Source organism: Crassostrea angulata, chromosome 8 (genome assembly GCF_025612915.1).
Source record: "Crassostrea angulata isolate pt1a10 chromosome 8, ASM2561291v2, whole genome shotgun sequence".
NCBI lineage: Eukaryota > Metazoa > Mollusca > Bivalvia > Ostreida > Ostreidae > Magallana > Magallana angulata.
The window spans coordinates 24,616,723-24,636,894 of record NC_069118.1 but is presented as its reverse complement, the minus strand read 5'-3'; the positions used below and the strand labels follow the sequence as shown (position 1 = coordinate 24,636,894).

The window sequence follows — 20,172 nt, the reverse complement described above, 5'->3', positions numbered from 1 at the left end:
CCTATCGGAATTGAAATTCCTATAGGAATTTCTTGTATTCCGATAGGAAATTTCAAATTACCTATGGGAATATTGTTTTTCCCATGCGAAAAATTATTTTCCTATAGGAATTTATTTTTGAAAGGTAAATATCTCACCTGACAGGTGAGATATAATGATAAAAAGGTGGATGTTAACTCTTTAAGCAATGGTCTATCATATGGCATATTTGAATTGTTCGATATATGCAGCTTAGGCGGGTGCGAAAATGCCACCTTGGCACTGGCATAATTATCCGGCACAGTGTTCATAGCATAGAATTGAAATCTTATAACATAGCATTGGAATCTCATACCATAGCATTGAAATCTCATACCATAGCATATAATTTAATAGAATTTCATTCGTCATACTATATCATAGTATACCATAGCATAGCATATTTACAGCATTATTTTAACTCGGTTTAAAATGTTTTTATTTGAAATAATAAATGTTCACATTGCAGATTAGTGGTAAACTTTAACTTCTTATTATTTTATTTCGAAATGAGGCTTTTTTGTTCAAATCTCATAGCATACCATAGCACAGCATACCATTTCATTAAGCCTTTCATTTCAATTTCTCTTAGCATAGCATACAAATCTCATAGCATTGCTTAAGCTTTGAAGTTTCATAGCATATCATTAAAACCGCATACCATAGCATAGCATAACATTGTAAAAGATATGCATGAAATGACTGTACTTGACATGTAGTTACAATTGTGACAGAGAACCAGTCTAATTTAACTCTGGCCATAATGAATAATTACATGTATACGAATAAGTTCTAAACATTTACAATCTTACTGTTTTCAATGTATTAATAAATAAGTATCCTTGAAAAACATTGCTCAGGAATACATTACACCGAATTTCTCGATTATTTTCAAGCATTAAGTCTTGTCAATGGTGATGATTTGTGCTTAGGTTCAACCACTATTTCATTTCAATTTATTTCATTTCCGTTTTGCAAAAGTAACTGCATAGGAGAGTTGATCAAATTCAACTCCAAACAACAAAATGAATGCTCAACATAAAGCATTCACTAAAGAATCTTAAACTACAGAACCTATCAAAACTGTTTAATAATACTAAAAAACATTCCGAATGACAAATAGTTAAACATGTTATTTATCTTTTAATATGTGTGTACATAAACACGATAATATATCGTGTTTGAATTATTTTACAATATGGACTCTTCGAATAATAGAATTCATTATTTTGATTATAATGTGTGATATGCACGTGTTAAATCCTTAAAGGAATGCATATTGTGCAAAAAGTTTAATGCCAAAGCAAATTTTCAAAAATTATTCTTAGTAAACTACTAAGCGTAAACGTTTCCAAGAGGGTTGATTTTAAGTTCACTGATATGCATGCCTTTAGATGAATATGGTATCAAAAGAAAAATATTGATTCATATATTCGTGGATTACGTCCTAAAAGGTACATTAAGCAAAGTTTCACATTCTTTAAAAATTGGGTAACCTTTTTAAACAAAGTTAACTTAAAGTAAAATAGATAACAATAGGAAAACATTGGGGATATACTTTAATTAAGGAGCACATGTTCCTCCAATTTCACAAGTCTTCTTCACAGTATCAAAAACAGTGTTGTTTGGACATTTCACCGCAGAAGCTACACCACATTCACACTTGTAATAGGCATCACAAGGTCGATCAGGATATTGATAATTCCCGTCAGATGTTCCATTACACGAAGGTAGGGCGCCGTTTGGGTTGTAATCTGTAGGAAGGGCATAGCGGTGTACACATCGTCCTTTGTAAGGAAACCCTTGACTGTTCCATATAGCGTCCACAGGACAAACACCTTTGTCAATTGTTCTTTCGTTTTTGCAAACAACATAATAGGGAGAATCAGTCCTCCCTGGCCACGACTGGAACCCATCGTTTAGCCCTCGACATGGTGGGAATGACACACTGCATGGGATACAATGCGCACGCATGCATGTCATTCCAGAATATTCACCTACAATTCGCCAAAAAGAGTAAGTCTTTGTATGTCTATCCTTCTTTCTCCTTCTCTTTCTTTCTGAATAGTGATATTATGATCTAACATTTTAATGCAAAAGAAACAGGTTTCCAACATTTAATCAGACGCGTTGGAAAAGATACTAGTAAATATTTTTTAAAAGCTTTGTTAATACTTACAAGCCCACTTTGGTTCATATCTTGTCCCACAGGAAACTTTCGTGTAGTTTTCACACTGGAGAGTTTCATCAGAAAATAAAAATGGATAACTGCATTCAATGGATCGTCCGACTCCGCCAGAACAGTTATAGTATCTATGGCAGTCAGTATAACTTCTTAAAATCAAATATGGATGTCTTGAACACACTTCGTCAATCGTTGTATCTATATTTTATGATAACATTTTAGAAATATTATTGTTTTATTCAAAACAAACACATTTCAATATATATCAATCAGTCAACTGAACGCTCGTGAAAGGTAACCGAATGGCATTGCACTCTCGTGCAATTTTAGTTACCTTTTAGTTTTATTTCTGTTACCTTTAATTCCACTGAATGTCAAAACTTCATCTTGTGAAAATCTAAAGCTTCAAACATCTAAACATTACAAAACATATTAACGACAACTGTTGATAGTATTTGGGCTTAAACAAATATTCAACCTACCGTTAGGAACCTTTTTGGTCATGTATATGCTGAGCATCTCATTAAAAATTTCAGTCATTAAAGTTTCCATGTTTGTTTTCTCTTGTAAATGGTTGATCTTTTCCTTCAGGGTAGTCTCTGTATTGTGCAACAATGATTGAATAACGACAAGCTTGCTATCCCTGTTAATCTCTTCGTAGTTTCGATTACCATCATCATACAACGACTGGGAAAAAATATTACTCCACAGCATTGCCAACAGAAAGGCTATTCCAAAACACGAAAATAAGAAGGTCATGATTCCCCATTTAATGGTCGCTGGTACATGTACATTGGTAAATCCCAATGTATTTTACTTCCTCTTACAGAGGCGCATTGAGAAGAAAAAAATGTGTCATAATGAAAAAGGGTTTTTGTCGAACCTATGAGCAAAGCAGCATTTTTTTCTGTAGAAAACTTAAACTTTATTGTGTGTAAGGGTTTTTCATTTCATTGATTGTTAACTAAATTGAAAAAAAAACCATAAATAAGCATGCAACCTCTTTTGTATAGCAAAGCCTCTCGGCATTGCGAGATATGTGCAGTTTCTTAAGCACATAATTTTAACCATAAATCATCTCCTTAAAATGCCAATCTTTTAAAAGATCGTTCATCTGATATCTGGTAATTGACTTTAAAAGAGTTCAAAACCGCACCAGACATTTAAATGTTGACCTCGACGTTAAATATGAATCCTCATGGCATAAGTTCGTGTAAATTATACAATTACAACATGTATTTAATTTTTTTCTTACAATGTCTCATATGTTTGTCTACTTTGTCAAAGAAGATGTAAAATTTATGTAAGTAACGGTAACTTCCTGTAGCAGCATTTGCTTTCTTAATCATGATAATAAAGGAAACAAAAGTGTTTGAAATGTTTCTTGTATATGCCTGCATTATCAATGATTTTATTAAAACTGACATTAACTCATAAATACGCATAATTTCCCTTCTATTTTTGACTACCACCATATTAGCTGTCGATATGCAAAAAAAAATGGAATTTAATTTGTACTAAGTTAAGGGGGATGTCGACACCAAATAAGTGTAGGAGATTTTTGTTGCATGCATTTGTTACTTATAATAGGCAAAGTATCACCAATAATAGACCTCAAAGTACAATACTCTATTTTAAGAGAATTTTTAAAACATCAGCCTGCTTCCAGATCACCCCTTATATGTCAATTTTTTTTAAACATTTCTGTTTTAAAACTCTAATGAAAGTGAAATGTTTTAAAAATTAAAAATGAAAAACAAAATAATCATGAATGAAGTTTGTATGATTTTTATTGGAATCCACATAGATATCAAACTAAAATATTTAAAAATTCTTTTAAGGCAAACTGCTGGATGAAATCCCACAAAAATATAAAAATTGAAACAATTTTCGTTGGTTAATGACATGAAAAAAAGAAATTGAATGAAATTGAGAAATTAAAAGAAATACTGAATTATTTCAAAAATCTTGGTTTGAAAGATCCTGTTTAAGAGTTGTTTTTCTTGATTATACTTGGTCTCAAATATCTTGGGACCAATTTTCTAATTTAAAAAAAAAATCACGAACAAAAATTTAAAAAAGGTAAAACTATATGCTAACTTTTAGGAATAGGGCTAGTAGTGTTTATGATAATGTTTAAATCTGAAAAATTATAATTTTGATGAATGCATTATAATTATATTTAACTCTTTAAAACAAAATGTTCGTAGTTACATTGCCTTTTACTTTTTTATATACAATACAAATTATAAAAAACCATATGCATATTTATACATACATTAGATGTCCATAGTGATACACATGTATGTGTGGTTATTGAAAACATGCTCTTTTTCAAGATTCTGTCGTTCCCTCATTTGGCTTGCAAATCCGGCTTCCACTGCTATTGCTAGCCTACCTAGCTATATCTATTTAAATTAAAATACATTAGTTAAGGTTCAAACTTTCAATGCAAGTCTAATACTGCAAATGTTTTAAATTTTTGGAAGTTGGAATCAATTAATACAAGAGATGGTACTACGGGACTTTAGTTTTATATTAATCATCCATACATGTAAAGGGTTCAAGCGAAAATTATCTGCTCACCTTTATCGATAATCCGTCACATATTTATGATCGTCTGTTGCAGATGAATGTATTGCCATTAGCAGGGAAACAATATATTTTTTCGATTTCACGTTTTCTCTACATAACAGCTGATAATCAATGTTAGTTGAAAGCTTTAATCAGGAAGGGAATTGATATTTTCAAGCGTTTTGGTGATTTCATTCTTATCTCATCTACCTCGTTAGAAGAGTTCAATTGAACGGTGTATAGCTATATTGTACCACGACATAATGCTATCAATCCGGAACAAAATGGCGTTTCAAACGGATGTCAGACATTTCGTGACGAAGTAGCCTTCCACCTTAATTGTGAATGCCAAAGTATTGACATATTTCTATGTATTTCTTTTCTCAGACATATTTGATTCATCTGGAAGATGTTGAAAATTCCTTTCTTAACAATTGAAAGTAATCATTAAAAAAGAGTGATTTTTTTTCAAACAAAAGTATCCATTTTTAACAATTACTGATCATACATGTATTGCATTTTTTGGTGATGCAATTCAACAATTTTGCTTTTTCAGAGCTAGTTGCAATGTGAAGTATTTCGAGGAAAATACAAAATAAAAGTGCATGCACATAGCTAAAACAGGTCATTTAAAAGTCTTCAGTAACGGAAGGGATGTATTTACGTGTAACAAAAACTTTCGTTTTTAAAAATCTATTTTTTCAAAAAAAAAAAAAAAAAAGAAACTTATATTTTTCAATTCAACAAAATGGTTTACTTATAATATAATTAAAATGTAAGTAACTAAACGTTTATGAATTTATATGCATTGTCGGACAATGATCAAACCTCTTTCTTTCTTGTCGCTACCGAAGAATAATTTTGATATTTTACGTTGCATAATTATGTTTTTTTTATCAACTGTTGTGAAAAGAAATTCAAAAATTGTAGTGACTCGGAGTATTTCATTTTATTTGATGACGCTACGTGTACCCTGAGCCAAATCTCTTCTGCGTCCATTTTCCATCATACGTATCATTTGTGAAACTTAACATACAAGAGATTATATATCAAAATAGCTATTTAAACATTCAGCAAGATATTTTTTTTTCATACTAAATTCAAAGCTAGTGTTTGTTTTTTGTCATTTAGATATAATTATGTGCTTTATCAATTCAAATTAAATAAAAAAGAAAATATGTGTGAAAATGATATATTATTACGTATACTAGCGAGCAAAAGTTATTGGTCTTAATTTTCCGGACCTTTTATGTACTAGTTAAGTTTCCTTCAGTGGTGCCGATAAACTAATATATGTAAATATCCGACTTTAGCTGAATATGTGTGTGGCTGAATTTTAATAAAGACAAGTAATTTGTATGGTTTTTGTTTTACAGCTACATGTACATACACAAGAGAAAGCTACATGCTCTAAATACATTTATCCATGTTAATTATGTGATTAACGCAGATATTTTCCTCAACACTGAAACTTCGTCGTAAATGATTGTATTAACATACTAGCTTCATTGTATATATTGAGCTCATTTAATACTTACATGATGTAACTTTTATCACGAAGGCTTAAAATGAAAACAAAATAGGTCTTAGTATAAACAACTAATAAATGACACCGAATTTAAATGATTAAATCTAATTTGAGACATCTGAAAATGACACGACGTGGGTTTATATCTGTGGACAAATTTGAAAATAGAAAGCACCTTCTGCTTAATCCCATTCAATATATTATAACATATATAATTATATTTCTATTCCCGGCTATATTCGTTAAGGGAAAATTAAGACACTCTTTTATGCAAAAGCTCTTTATAATCCATAAAAGCAAGCTTTGAAAATAAGAATGCAAATTGGACATAAGCATGTATTCATTTGACATACTGATGCTATAAATAGATAGAAGTGTACATCATTACAATAGAATAAGTCGAAGTAATGTGCAAATATGTTATAATTGAACAAGCTATAATATATAATCCAATGTTTATCCGAAACGTTATAATTGGTGCTGCAAGACCATGATGATGATGTTTTTTTTTTTGTTTTTTTTTTTTGTTTTGTTTTTGTTTTTGTTGTTGTTGTTTTTTTGTTTTGTTTTTTTTTGGGGGGGGGGGGGGTCCAACTGTTTGTTCAATTGTTTTATATTCTTCGACCATTCACTGAACTCTCTTTTTACACATTTTCAAACCTGGAGAACTTTTCTCACAATGTGTAATACAGACTGAAGTTCAGAGCTCATTTCTTTGTTGATTAACGTAGGTCTTTACAGTATTGTATTAACTTTATACAGACTAGCAAAAATAAACAAACTCTGCATTGGCTGGTGTCAGATGTTTTAACGCGAATGTTATCTAAAATCTTAAATATTCATAAAAAATACTTTTTGTTAAACACAGGTATGTATAAAAAAATTAACGACAATTCTTGCGGTCAACCTTTAACAGCTATCTACTGGAATTGCAAAGGACAACGGTGTATTCTTTCCCCGTCATAAGTCTTTACAGTTGTATGATCTTAAAGATGATTTTAGCGAATGCAAAGGTGTTAGTTCAAGGATGTGTGATAATTTGTTCTATATATTTCAACAATTAACATGATTTAAATGTTTAATTGATTAAAATCGAAGACTCGTGGTTTTGTGTTTTTTTTAAGGGAAATGGGGGGGGGGGGATATACATTTATAATTGTTAAGTCTTTGAAAGTGTCTTCTTGAGAATGCAAAATGTACAAAACCCAACGTAACATCTCTGAAACATTATCAACATATCTGTTCATAAACATCATCAGATATTGAAATAAGAATTGTTAAAGGAGACTTTATAGCTAAGTAAATAATATAGGTCTCAAACTGCCGATTCTATGAAAGAAAGACTCGACAGTCTCATAATTATATCAGCTCACTTTTGATATCCGTCTCACTTCAAGAAATGGAATAAATATTGGAAAAGTGAGACTGAGATCAAAAGTGAGCTTTAAAACAGTTCCCCCTTTATTTTGATAATGTGCACTATCACATACTTGTAAACCTTAAGGACAGCTTACCTGAAGCATTAAAATAAGTTGACATTTTACCTGTCTCTGTCCATTATTTGTTTCAGAATGGACAGCCTTTGATTTTTTTTAAAAAATGGACACTTGTTACAGGTAACTTATATGATTGTTTTTATTTTATTTAAAGTTAATACATTTTACTTGTATAAAAGTAAAGAAAACCATATACATGAAGTTGCATAACAACAATTCTTTAAGGGTTGTAAAGTTATTTTAATATTGTATGAAATGTTAATCTTTTGTTTTTAGATTTTGACAACTCTATGAAACTATACATAATTGGGAGGAAAAACACTATTAAGTCACTATTAGAGTGTTTTTGCTTTGTCATTCATCTTAAAATAGTACATGTTTACATGTACATGCAAGTGCAAATATTTGCCAGAGTATAGAATATATCATAATGTTTCTCTGGTACTACAGTAAAATATTGATTTTCTTGTTTCAGTGACCCATGTTATGATAACATTACACATAACATCTAGGTCCTGAACGAAAATATGCACATATTTTAGTAAATATATTGTTTTATTTATTTTCATCTTGATATTCGTATATTCGCTGAGTCACTTATCCATATACATGTCTGTTGTTAGCCATGTCACTGTGCAAACATGCATTGGGTCATACATGTATGAAGTCGCCTTTGAAATTCTTTTATTTCTCTCATAGCACGAACTCCTACTTACACACCTTTCTGAACAACGCCACCTAGGTGACAAAAATCAAAGTACACTGAAACGCCACCAGGTGAAATTAGAAATTATTTTTTATATTATTTTTTTGCGAAAGATTTAAAATTATAATGTTAAAATGCTATATCAAATTGTTATTTTAATTGTCGTTAAAATATTACATATATTAAATTACTGAAACATCTTTTTAACATGTTTATGATGCGATTGTTGTGCCAATAGCAGCATTAATTTAATTTAACATACTCTGTAACATTTGTTTCTTATAAATTATAAATTAAAGCGTGGTTTATTTACTGTATGCAACAATGTGATAAAACGAATAATAATAAAATGTTTACCCTCCAGTATACATGTATAAATATTTATGTTTTACGGTGTGGCCGTGTGAAAGGCGAAGCCAATAACAAGATCACATATCTTCTATCAAATTCATTAGAAAAATGCAAATTTGGATCCGCCTATCTATTTTATTTATTTCTCTAAAGATCGTTTGCTCAGTTGCATTGTGACGTCACGTAAGTAGAGCAGACATCGGATGACAGTTTCCGTCAAAGTTACAATGATCTGAGCAATATATGCCAAATAAAAATAACCACAAAAACCAAAAAAACAACTAAATTTAGCTAGGAACTATTTTTATAATCAGCGTAATGTTAAAATTATCTTTTAAATGCAAGACTTTCTTACCATACATTTTGTCAAAGGGAGCACGCTGGACAGTAGAAATCAAATCAATATATGTTAACATCAAAATACAGAATATATAGTCATCTTTCTTATAAAAATCAAAGAGGTTGCCGTGTTCGATAGAAATGCGCGTAAAAAGTTTATGTATTTTGCCTACCGATAGAACATACAATCAATGCCAATATCGTCGTCCACGAGAAGGGTCTATATTTAAATGTGACTCTTCATGCGATACGGATAATCCTGCGTTTTTATCAACACTTTTTTTCGCCAGTTTGTTTCAATAAAAAAAATAATAAGTAATATCGAACACATCATGTATGGAGTACCGGTATATTCATTAACTTAATTTACATTAGTTATATGAAATTCGTCTTCATATGTTTTTTTTTGTTTGTTTAAAATTAGATCATCATAACTGTCTGTCATAAAAGAAAAAAAATCTTTTGAATTTTAACAATACTACTACACTTGAATTAATAAAAGGGCAACACTAGAGTTAAGCAAATACTCATTTTTTTTTCAATTATTACATACACATTTCATACTCAAATAGAGCTTTTAAAATACAATTCACCAATTTGAATTGCGAGATTCTAATGATTACAAATACACAAATATAACAATTGTAAATGCACCAAACTTTATACACATTCTTTAGAATTACATTTTTAATGCAAGGCTACACTGAAAAACGATAATTGGAACCGATCGATGTTGGTTATAAGTTACACTTTATGTTATTTTGTAGAAAACTTTTCTAGCATATTCCTCCAACCTCACAGGTTCTTTTTACGCTATCAAAAACTGTACCACTTGGGCAATATTCATTAGTAGACCTTTCGCCGTCACATTTGTAGTATGAATTACATCGTCGTGGGTCGTATGGGTAATTTCCGTCCGTTTTGCCTTCGCAGTTTGGATGACGTGTTACACAGAGACTACAGTGGGACAGCTTACATTGCGGTCTATAGTATCGACCTAAGAATAATGAAACATTAGTTTTGAATTGTGATTGTCTCACTTGTTTCAATTTATTAAAATGTGAATATTTAAGAAAATAATTTTTAAAATAGAATTAGACAAAAAAAGTATCTAATAACCAGCAAAATATTTAGTAGGATATCAAATTCTATAATCCACGCTCGATATAAACAAACTATATTAGACCAATAAAAACAAAACTCTATAATATTGTTTCTTCAAATAAAATATAGTATTTCCTTTATAACAAACGTTAGAATAATTTATTAGATAAATTATTAAGTGCAATATACAAGTATCTACTTACATTCCCAAGTAGGTTTAAATCTTGTCCCACAATCAACGCTAGTATAATTTTCACATCGCAGTGTTACTTCAGAAAACATAAGTGGATAATAACATTCATGTTTGTACTTTGAAGGCCAGAAACCGTAAGATACCCATCCGCTTAATCCCAAAGCTTCTCCAGAGCAATCGTAATATCTATGACAATCATCTGCATTTTTTATTATCAACTCTGGATGTCGGATGCATATTTCATCTATTGTTGTATCTAAATAAAAAGAATGCAATTTTAATTTGCTATAACGTGTTTACAGGTTGCTTGTGAAGGAGAAGATCCAATTTTATTCATAATTAGGCTGTAATTGCTACTCAAATGAAGTAAGTAACAAGCAAGTAGTTGTGAAGAATTGTGTTAATTATCTACATTCTTATTCCTTTAGATGACAACTTAGCCAAAGGGAAATGATACCTTAGCAAAAGAAAACAAAAATAAGAATCAATAGGACATCTTGATTCCTAATAGATAAATGAAATAGATATAAGCCCTATTTAATCAAATAAAAATCATTTAAAAAAACATTTTAAAGCACGCAGCTCCAACGAGCTCCAGCAAGATTCTACAAATACGTATTTTAACTAATATTTGTACAAAAATGAGGAAGTTATGAAATATGTTATTTCTAGATAATTTAAAGTAAGATCTACAAAGAATAAAGATAATTACATTGTATCCACTAGAGTTAAGTTATCTAAATCAGCAGCACATTAATACCACAAATCTTATAGTTCACTTCATTATTACATTTATGAGCACGCTAAATAAAAATAACTCACCGAAAGGTAACATCAGTTATACCTAGAGGTACTGTAAGCAAGTTCACAATAATACCCAAATCAGAACTCCAGTATTTTTCTAATATTATAATAGCAAATGATAGACGCAATCTCAACCGTCCATGCTCTATAACAACTGTTCAATCTGCTCTATTTCTTTTTTGTTATGAATTGTTACTTCTAGTATGAGTACACGAACCAACTTCTATTCTTTAAATCCATATATTTCAACTTAACTTTTAATGCATGAAGACATGTTTGTCCTTATGATAACAAACATGACTGGAATCAACAAAAATATACATGTCAAGCAGCCATTAGGATTAAATGTTTTGAATTTTTAGTATACCGAGCTCGCTTTTTTCTGATTTTTTTTTTCAAAAACGATAAATTACATCGGGGCGGGCCATTTTTGTGGAGGCCAGACGGGGATTAAAATCTTACAATTTATTTTATGTGGCCTAACACAAGCAAGCTTTACGTCAAAGTTTACCTTCTAATCATGTTTATAATTACAAGACATGATACAGACAGGAATGAAGCATTTTTTAAACAATAAACTTAACCTTGCACAAATACATGTAATCTTTGGTGACGGTCATGACAAACATTCAGGTCTATGCAGTTTTTGTATGAATTAAGAACTGTTTCTGAAATAAATAAAATCACGACCTACATCTCACACCTCAAAAAATAAATGCCATTTACAAACACACAGACAAAAATATTTCATTGTATATGAACATTCAAAAAAATATTAATTTCTTACCATTAGGAATTTTTCCTTGACTGTACATCATCATTAATTGATTGTATGCATCTTCCTTAATATCAACAAGTTTTTGTAAATCAGACGTCTCTTTCTTAAGACGGGCCTCCGTCTCGCCAAGTAAAGACTGAACAGAAACTTCTTTACCTTCTCTATTCAAATTGCTGTATTGTTGATAATCAGTTTCATATAACATTTGTGCACGAAAGCTGGTCAAAAATACCTTGGCAAGGAAAGATATCCTAGCGGGCAATGCATTCATTAGTCTGTTCATGTTGTATCAGACATATATATCAGAGAAAAAAAAATCGTTCTTCCTCTGTGCAATACAACTTAATTCGTACGGATTGAATCCTGCAAAGAAAGGCAGAGCTGGTCTTTAAACTGCTGCACAGTTTAATGCAAAATAGTACTGTGTTAGCATTGGCAACGGTCTTAAGTAGTCTTTGTGACGTAACGTCCATGTGACACAAAAATCACAACGTTATGCTCTCTTGGACATGCAAAAATGTTTCCAATTAAATATAATCGAAAAAAACGTAAGAGAAAATATTTGTGCAATATTTTGTTCTTTGTTGTGCATCAAAGACTGTTGATAAAAATGACGCCAGTGCATAAACAAGTTCAATGTCATTCTTTGAATAAATATGCATTACATGTTTCTTCATCCTGGTTTTAATCCTTAAAATAATCCTTACAAAAATGTTGAAATAAGAAATACTTTGCGTTTCAAAAAAACAAGGTTAATTGCTGACTGTCAACGATAACGTTCTAAACATTTTGACAAAAAAAAAAAATACGAATTATAACAATTAATAGTCTAGATATGTGAATGAATATTGCATTGGATGCAATCTTTGACAATTTTCAATCAGATACGTGCACCAATGCTTAAACCTTTATGCGTTTGTGTAGATTGTTTCAAACCCGACCAGGAAGTAAAGATCTGTTAAAGATTTTTGAAGAATAAAATAAAACTACAAAGACACTGATTTTACATTGTAAAAATCTGATACAAAAATAGTAAAATTGATTCATCTCGTTCTTTTATTTCATGACATTTCAAAAAAACCTATAAGAAAGGATTTCAAGGTTAACTGACTTCAATCGATTGTACATGTAACCATGGTATGGCTATGTATAAGTGCTTATTGAAAATGGGATAACGGCTTAACATTTGTCATCGGGTTATATCAAATTTACTGTTTGCACATTAAAACAGAAATGCCAAATTAAACACTTTTTAAAACTCTGATTAAAACCATGGGATTTTTTTAGCAGTACAATTTTTATTTGAATAGTTTATTACAGTCTTTCTATTATGTTCATTTTCTAACAGATATGGCAGGTGTTAATCACGAGACAGACTGTTACAATGTAATGCTTGACTTTATATTTATCCATCTAAGTGCACGTTGAATATTGTCGAGGAAAGATGTTTATTGATATATAGTCAAAAAATATTAATAAGGCATTTACATTCAAATAGGATTACAGGTTATTCTCAACGCTTTAAGGATTACATATATACCTACCCTCGTTTATGGAGGCTAATTTATATCTGCGTAGTATTTACGTTTGATGCATTTGATACTCAACCCTAACAATTATGTACTAAGAAAATTACTATTTCAAACAACGCTACTTTATTCATATGAAGACGTTAGTATGCAAAATATTGGTGTCCGGAACATGGTGGAATTTTTATTTTTTCATAGTGGAGGGGGGGGGGGTTGGCTAATCAATAATTCATGACTAGCACAAATTGTAGTTATATGAAATTCTAATTCCTTTTGTCATTTCAATTTTTATCTTGGTTATGTTAGATTTGTGACACTTTTATAAAATAGCGACACAAGATACTGTGTGTATATTTTGAATAAAACATACCCTTGATGAGAAAAAATATTATGATAGTATGAGTGCATGGTGTATTGGTGTATTGTGTTGCTAAGGACTATGTAGTAACATGTATTTGATATATTATCGTCAATGATATATTTGAAAATTTTTCCTTTAAGATAAAATAACTAAAATATCACACTAATATATATATATATATATATATATATATATATATATATATATATATATATATATATATATATATATATATATATATATACACACACACATCAAAATGAAGCATACAATTTATTTTCAATCTGACTTAACAATAACAAAAGTACAAATTAAGCATAGCATTAACCCAATCAATGAGAAGCCATGGAATCAACTTCTACGATTTAATACATTGTTTTAACATTTTTTTCAATTTCAAAATGTCTATCTATTAACTATCAAGGCACAAGTAATTTATATTAATGTTAAAACTATCATAATATCATCAGAAATGGATAACACTTCATTTATTGTTTATTGGACAGAGGGGTAAAAAAAAATACAGCAATTTCAAAATATGTTGCAAACATTTAATAGCATTAGCTCTAACAAAAAGTAGCTCATTTTGTTTTCTTAAAACAGTGCTGTTAAATGTAGGTTGGCTATGTTTCACAGAAGAATTAACAATACAAAAAAAAATTTAAAAAGTAACGTGATTTTACAGAACAACTCAACTTTTATAAGCAACTGCAACATGCATAGCTTACTATTCTTTGTTATCTCCGAATGAAACCGAGGGGAAAATGTGACCATAACTGTGACCAATCCCCTTTGACGTCCATTTGACAGATTTGCATACATTTTTTTTTTAGAGCGATCCGATTGTTACAAGAGACTTTCACATAAGGATTCACGTCTTTGTTTGCAGTTCACACTTTCTAATGATATAGACAGATTAATTTTATATAACCCTTCAGCTTCCCATAATTGTTGTGGAAAAAATATTTAGATGTACAATGAGAAGACGTATCTTTAACACAATTTCCTTTTTATATCTTCAATAGGTTTTATGCGTCTATTGAGATTATTTATTTTCCGTTATTATATCTTATATAACTAGTATGCACTATGACACAAACTGAATTAACCAAGCAGAAATATTTGTTTGGAATAACTGTCACAATAGAAAAAAATATAGATATTCATCCGTCCGTTCCTATATTGAAAAAAAGTATCTTTGGCACAGGTTTTTTAATCATCATAAGTATTCATAGGTAAATTACTCAAAAACAAAACCCTCTTTTATAAGTGCAGGCTCTATTGGGCATTCTAAAAGTCCTTTTGTAATATTCCTAATGTTTTTGTGCACCCTTAATGAGATAATATGTTTTGCTTTGTCTACAGTGCGCTAGCACACACACAACTTCCTTTTTTGAGTTAACCAAGCAGAAATGAGTTGTGCGATCTTTGCTCTGAAACTTTAGATGACATGAGGTGATAACAAAAAGTGTTTGAAATCAAAACTCAGTTGGAAAAATTCAAAACAGGAGCAGAACGATCACGTACCTCTAAAACCATCAGTAGTAGGATCAGGCCCCGAGGTTATAAAACTTTTTCCATACTCGTACTACAACTCGTACTCCGTACTCCGAGTATGTGCTCCACTGATTACGACTCTAAAAACCGAGGTTATAAATGTTTTTGAGTACGTTCTCCCCTGAGTACTATTTGGAGTATGCTCCTAAAGCCGATGAATGAAATTTTACGTTTCTGGGGTAAGACCGAGCACGGTAATTCATGTAAATAGTCCTGGCAACACATTATTTACATGTACATATGCCCTTTTTCATCTGCAATCATGGAGATGTGTCTGCCTCTATAACTTTTGAGCAATAAAGACGATAAATCCAGTGTTATTGGTAAAATCATCAACAAATTGTGTTTATGTCAAATGTGTTTGGAAATGAGGGTAGGGAGCGTAGATATAAACAACTTTTAAAAGACCGAGGTAATTAACGGTAAGTAACTCTCTCTCTCTCTCTCTCTCTCTCTCTCTCTCTCTCTCTCTCTCTCTCTCATAATTTCTATTTTTATCATGAGTGTTTTAATTGATTAAAGTGTGATCATTTGTTTTTACATAAACAAGCTTTTATTTAACTGCATTCATTCATTCATCATTCATACTTTATTTCCCTCATATGAGGATTATTTCAGAACATACAATTATACATACATGCAACACATATAATTATAAGAAGAAGCATAAGTATTTACATATATGCACAAAAAAAGGAGGGGTGGTTCTACAAGGGGGGGGGGGGGCACGCACAAGCATAAATTGTGCCGCTAACATTTGGTTATGCTGAGCTTTGCGGGTCCGATTATAGCGTGCGGCAGTGTCTAACACCAAATTTTATTTTTAAATAATGCATTGTGGAAAGACACTAATATAAGACTTTAGACTATGGGTCACCGGGATCCACCGCCCTTATATTCAAGCGTTTGTAATGAAATATCAAACAAAATAATGCAATTCACTTTACGTTTATTTAGACATGTCTATATTTCGATGTTTTAATTTGAAATAAATTATAAAGATCATGAGGTAGGTGATGTTCCGTGTAGTCAATATGACTTTGATATTTGGAAAATAAAAATCAAATACTCGTACATGTAGATTGCTGGATACCCTACATCCCGGCAGAAATATTATATAAAAGTTGAGGCCTATATTAGACAAAGAACACACCTAGATCTCTACAGCTAGTATGTAAGGCCACATAGGAAGCCAAATATGTACGTCATAGTTTAAAAATATTGCCAATCCAAAACTTAAAAATTTGAAATCTTATATTTTAAGTTTACATCTAATGCCCTTTAACATGTGTTTTAATCATTTAATGCTGATTCTTGATTACTTTCTGTATTTCCAAGTAAGATTGCCCTTTGTCAACTTTCAGAATAGGCTTTTAATCTTTTTTAACGGTCTTGATATTTCGAGATAAAAAGTAACGAACCTTGTTCAAAATTACTCTAAATTTTACAGCGATTTTGACACTACAGAGAGAGGCGATTTTTAAAAGCCAATATTTTCCACATGCAGACAGTAGCTGTTCTATAAAAATAAAAAAAAATGAAAAAACAATCGTATAGATAAACCACAGGAAGTAGGATTTGAACCCCCTGACTGTAACTTAATCGGTTTAAAGAACAATTTCAATGGGACAATGTAAATTGATGAAGTTTTAAGAAAGATAACTATGTCAGCTCATAATATAATAACAATGGAAGAGTCGTTAAAACACTAGTTAGTATAACCAATTACTTAAAGTTGGTTACAATGTATGTGGGTGACTGGTCATATTTGAACACAAGGACAGCGTAACTAAAATGGGCTTTCTATGTACGTAACACCATTGAACACACGGTTTTTTTTTCATATTACACCATTGAAATCAGTCTAATGTAGAGAAATCCCCCAAGAAGATAATTAAAACTCGCAAGTTGTACATTTTCTTTGCCAGAAGGAATATGATTTAACTTCATTAAATCCGCCACTGATTTAACGCTTATTCTATAAAATGTTTCCATTTCCAAGGTCTGTGGAATGCAACATAAATGATGAATAAGTAAGTAATAGATAGTGTTATACTTTTATGCATCCCCCATCCTTTGTAATGTTTAGAACTAACCTACATTCTCACTGTAATCAAAGAAGGGAACCTGCAAGTGCATACGATTAAAATTGATTAATAATAACTATACCTGTACATTGATTTCTTGGTTTTAAATGATGGGGAGTATGGGTCGTATTTGAGTAAACACAGAATTCTTAAAAAGTCAATGAAATTCAATGAAATTATTTTGTACGTACACTGTAGATTTACATGTATCAGTACATTAATTAATAAAGCAAAATATCTTAAAGTTATTTTGATAATCTGGGTTGAGCTCGTCCTTACTCTTACATTCACCTTCATTATATCTATAGATATGTCATTGATGAAATGGTAAAAACTTTCTATTTTAATTCATATATATATATGTAATTATGATTATATCATAGCGTATAATACAGCAACATTACAATATGAACAATATAATATCTTTGCACTACATTTTATTTAGATTAAATGTCTTTAGTACGACTTTGAGAAAGCTCCAAAGCTTACTCAGAAAATCGCCTTTTTGTACTCAGCCGGAGTACGAGTATGTGTATGAAAAAGTTTTATAACCTCGACACCTTGAGTACGAGTACGATTTGATGCATGGAGTACGATTTGAAGTATGAGATCGTACTCAAGAAAGTTTTATAACCTCGGGGCCTGGCCCCGGGGCCATAAAACTAAGACCAGCTCACTTTTGATCTTAGTCTCACTTTTACACTATACGTTCCTTCTATAAAAGTGAGACTTAGATCAAAAGTAAGCTCGTCTAAGTTTTATGGCTCCGGGGCCTGGTGACATCGAGGAGTGAATATATATTTTTATTAACTAAGATGTTAAAAATTTTTTTTCAGATACATGTATAATTGATTCTGTTAATATACAACACATCTGTATTGGTTAATTTGTCATCTTTTATATTATTCTACAATTTTATATGTCTATCTGAGAATCAACTAAAAGAGACCTTTTTGGAATTTGAAAAAAGGGTATTTTCATAGAAGATTATGATATATATTTTTTCTAAGAACGAAGGCACTTATCGGTCCCGATAAAAATTGAAAAAAATGGAGATTCAAATTATACATTAATCTCAAATTATTTATTCATATAAAAACCATAACAATCAACAAGTTTTAGCGCTGAATTAATACATTAAAAAGCACAAAGCTTTACAACATAGTAGGAGGCAGCCAACATTCGTGATTTCATATAGGAAATCGAGGAGGGGATTCAAAGCTTTTATTTATTGTCAGCCTAACCGTGTTCAAACTTTTGATAAAGACAAAAGACACATTATATATTTAGAAAACGTTTTGTGAAAATAACATATATGTACAACATTAGGCTGATACTGATAGTATGTTAAAAACCAAGGTTTTTCCCACAGCAAGCGATAGCTATTATCTGCATGACCAATGCTGAACCAACGTATGGGTTAAACTAACTCAAATAGTCACGTAGGTTTTATCCAGGTAGACGTTTGACAAACATGCTCAATGTAAAACACTGACACGTTTGAGATCGTTTTCCATCGACTTTGTATGGCCAGGAATGTTTGCATAATCACTCTGGTAATATCCAACTTTAAACCTTTTGTCTGACTTATTTTTTCAGACATCAAATAACGCATACAGTATAATTCAGCTAACGCGCCAATCGATCCACAAACATAATAGCGTAAATTCAAATGATTCAAACAGACAAAATTAAAAAATATTCGGTACAATTTTTCCGGATTAAGATTATCTACAGGAATTTGTTTGAAATGTATGTTAATTTTGGTAATATTAAGTGTGGATATAAATAAAACTATCCATCAATGCTTAGATATTACATGAAAAGCAATTTGTTGATATTTTTTTTTTACATCAAAACGACACTGAAAATGGCCCATTCTATATAGCTTAAGGTGGAATAACATATCATCACAAAATGGCTGACCGCTTATCGAAACGACATTTCCCTTTTTTTAAAGGAGTTTATGGACTGAAACATGTAACTTACTCCATAGCTGAGTGAATTAAGTGTCGGACTTGTGATCCGTACATCCCGAGTTCGAATATCGCAAGGGTTTTTGTTGTTACTTAATGAAATAATTATTTTAGATATTCTTTTTGTTTTCCCCAAACTGCAAATTTTTCGCTTATTTGACGTTTTTACAGTATCTTACATTATCAAAAAATTCCTTTTAATTTGAGTGACTTTTTCCAGGTATGTTATTCCGCCTTAGTTTCAATTGTTTTTTATCTCCAATTTTCATAAAGCATAATAACAGATTTCCTAAGAAAGACAATTTTTATAATCATAATAGTTACGTTTTTGTAACTTCAGAAAGACTTTATGTAGAAAAGTCATCTGCAAATTAATGACCACTTAATTCATTTCCTTCTTCGAGTAAGCATACCATTGATTGTTTGAACTTAGATATTACACCGGAACAAAGGCACACATGCAACATTTTGCATCTTAATTTATTTTCGTTTTTTAATCATTTAATTTTTTGGTCTATGGTTTTTTTTTTCTGTTGTTATGTTTTGATTATGTTTTGGGTTTTTGTTGTTGCTTTATAAGTCTATC

At 30.8% G+C, this 20,172-nt stretch overlaps 2 protein-coding genes across 2 annotated transcripts; both read right to left on the bottom strand.

Annotated features, from left to right (window-relative positions):
• Nucleotides 1-588: 588 nt before the first annotated feature.
• LOC128161246 (uncharacterized) lies at nucleotides 589-3,031 on the bottom strand. The gene is made up of 3 exons (XM_052824488.1): nucleotides 2,686-3,031; nucleotides 2,198-2,401; nucleotides 589-2,015 (listed from the first exon to the last, which is right to left on the bottom strand). The coding sequence occupies exons 1-3, from the start codon at nucleotides 2,960-2,962 to the stop codon at nucleotides 1,582-1,584; spliced, it is 915 nt and encodes a 304-aa protein (XP_052680448.1). The 5' UTR covers nucleotides 2,963-3,031; the 3' UTR covers nucleotides 589-1,581.
• A 6,594-nt stretch (nucleotides 3,032-9,625) lies between these two features.
• LOC128161247 (uncharacterized) lies at nucleotides 9,626-12,487 on the bottom strand. The gene is made up of 3 exons (XM_052824489.1): nucleotides 12,086-12,487; nucleotides 10,505-10,750; nucleotides 9,626-10,194 (listed from the first exon to the last, which is right to left on the bottom strand). The coding sequence occupies exons 1-3, from the start codon at nucleotides 12,357-12,359 to the stop codon at nucleotides 9,974-9,976; spliced, it is 741 nt and encodes a 246-aa protein (XP_052680449.1). The 5' UTR covers nucleotides 12,360-12,487; the 3' UTR covers nucleotides 9,626-9,973.
• Between the last annotated feature and the right edge of the window lie 7,685 nt (nucleotides 12,488-20,172).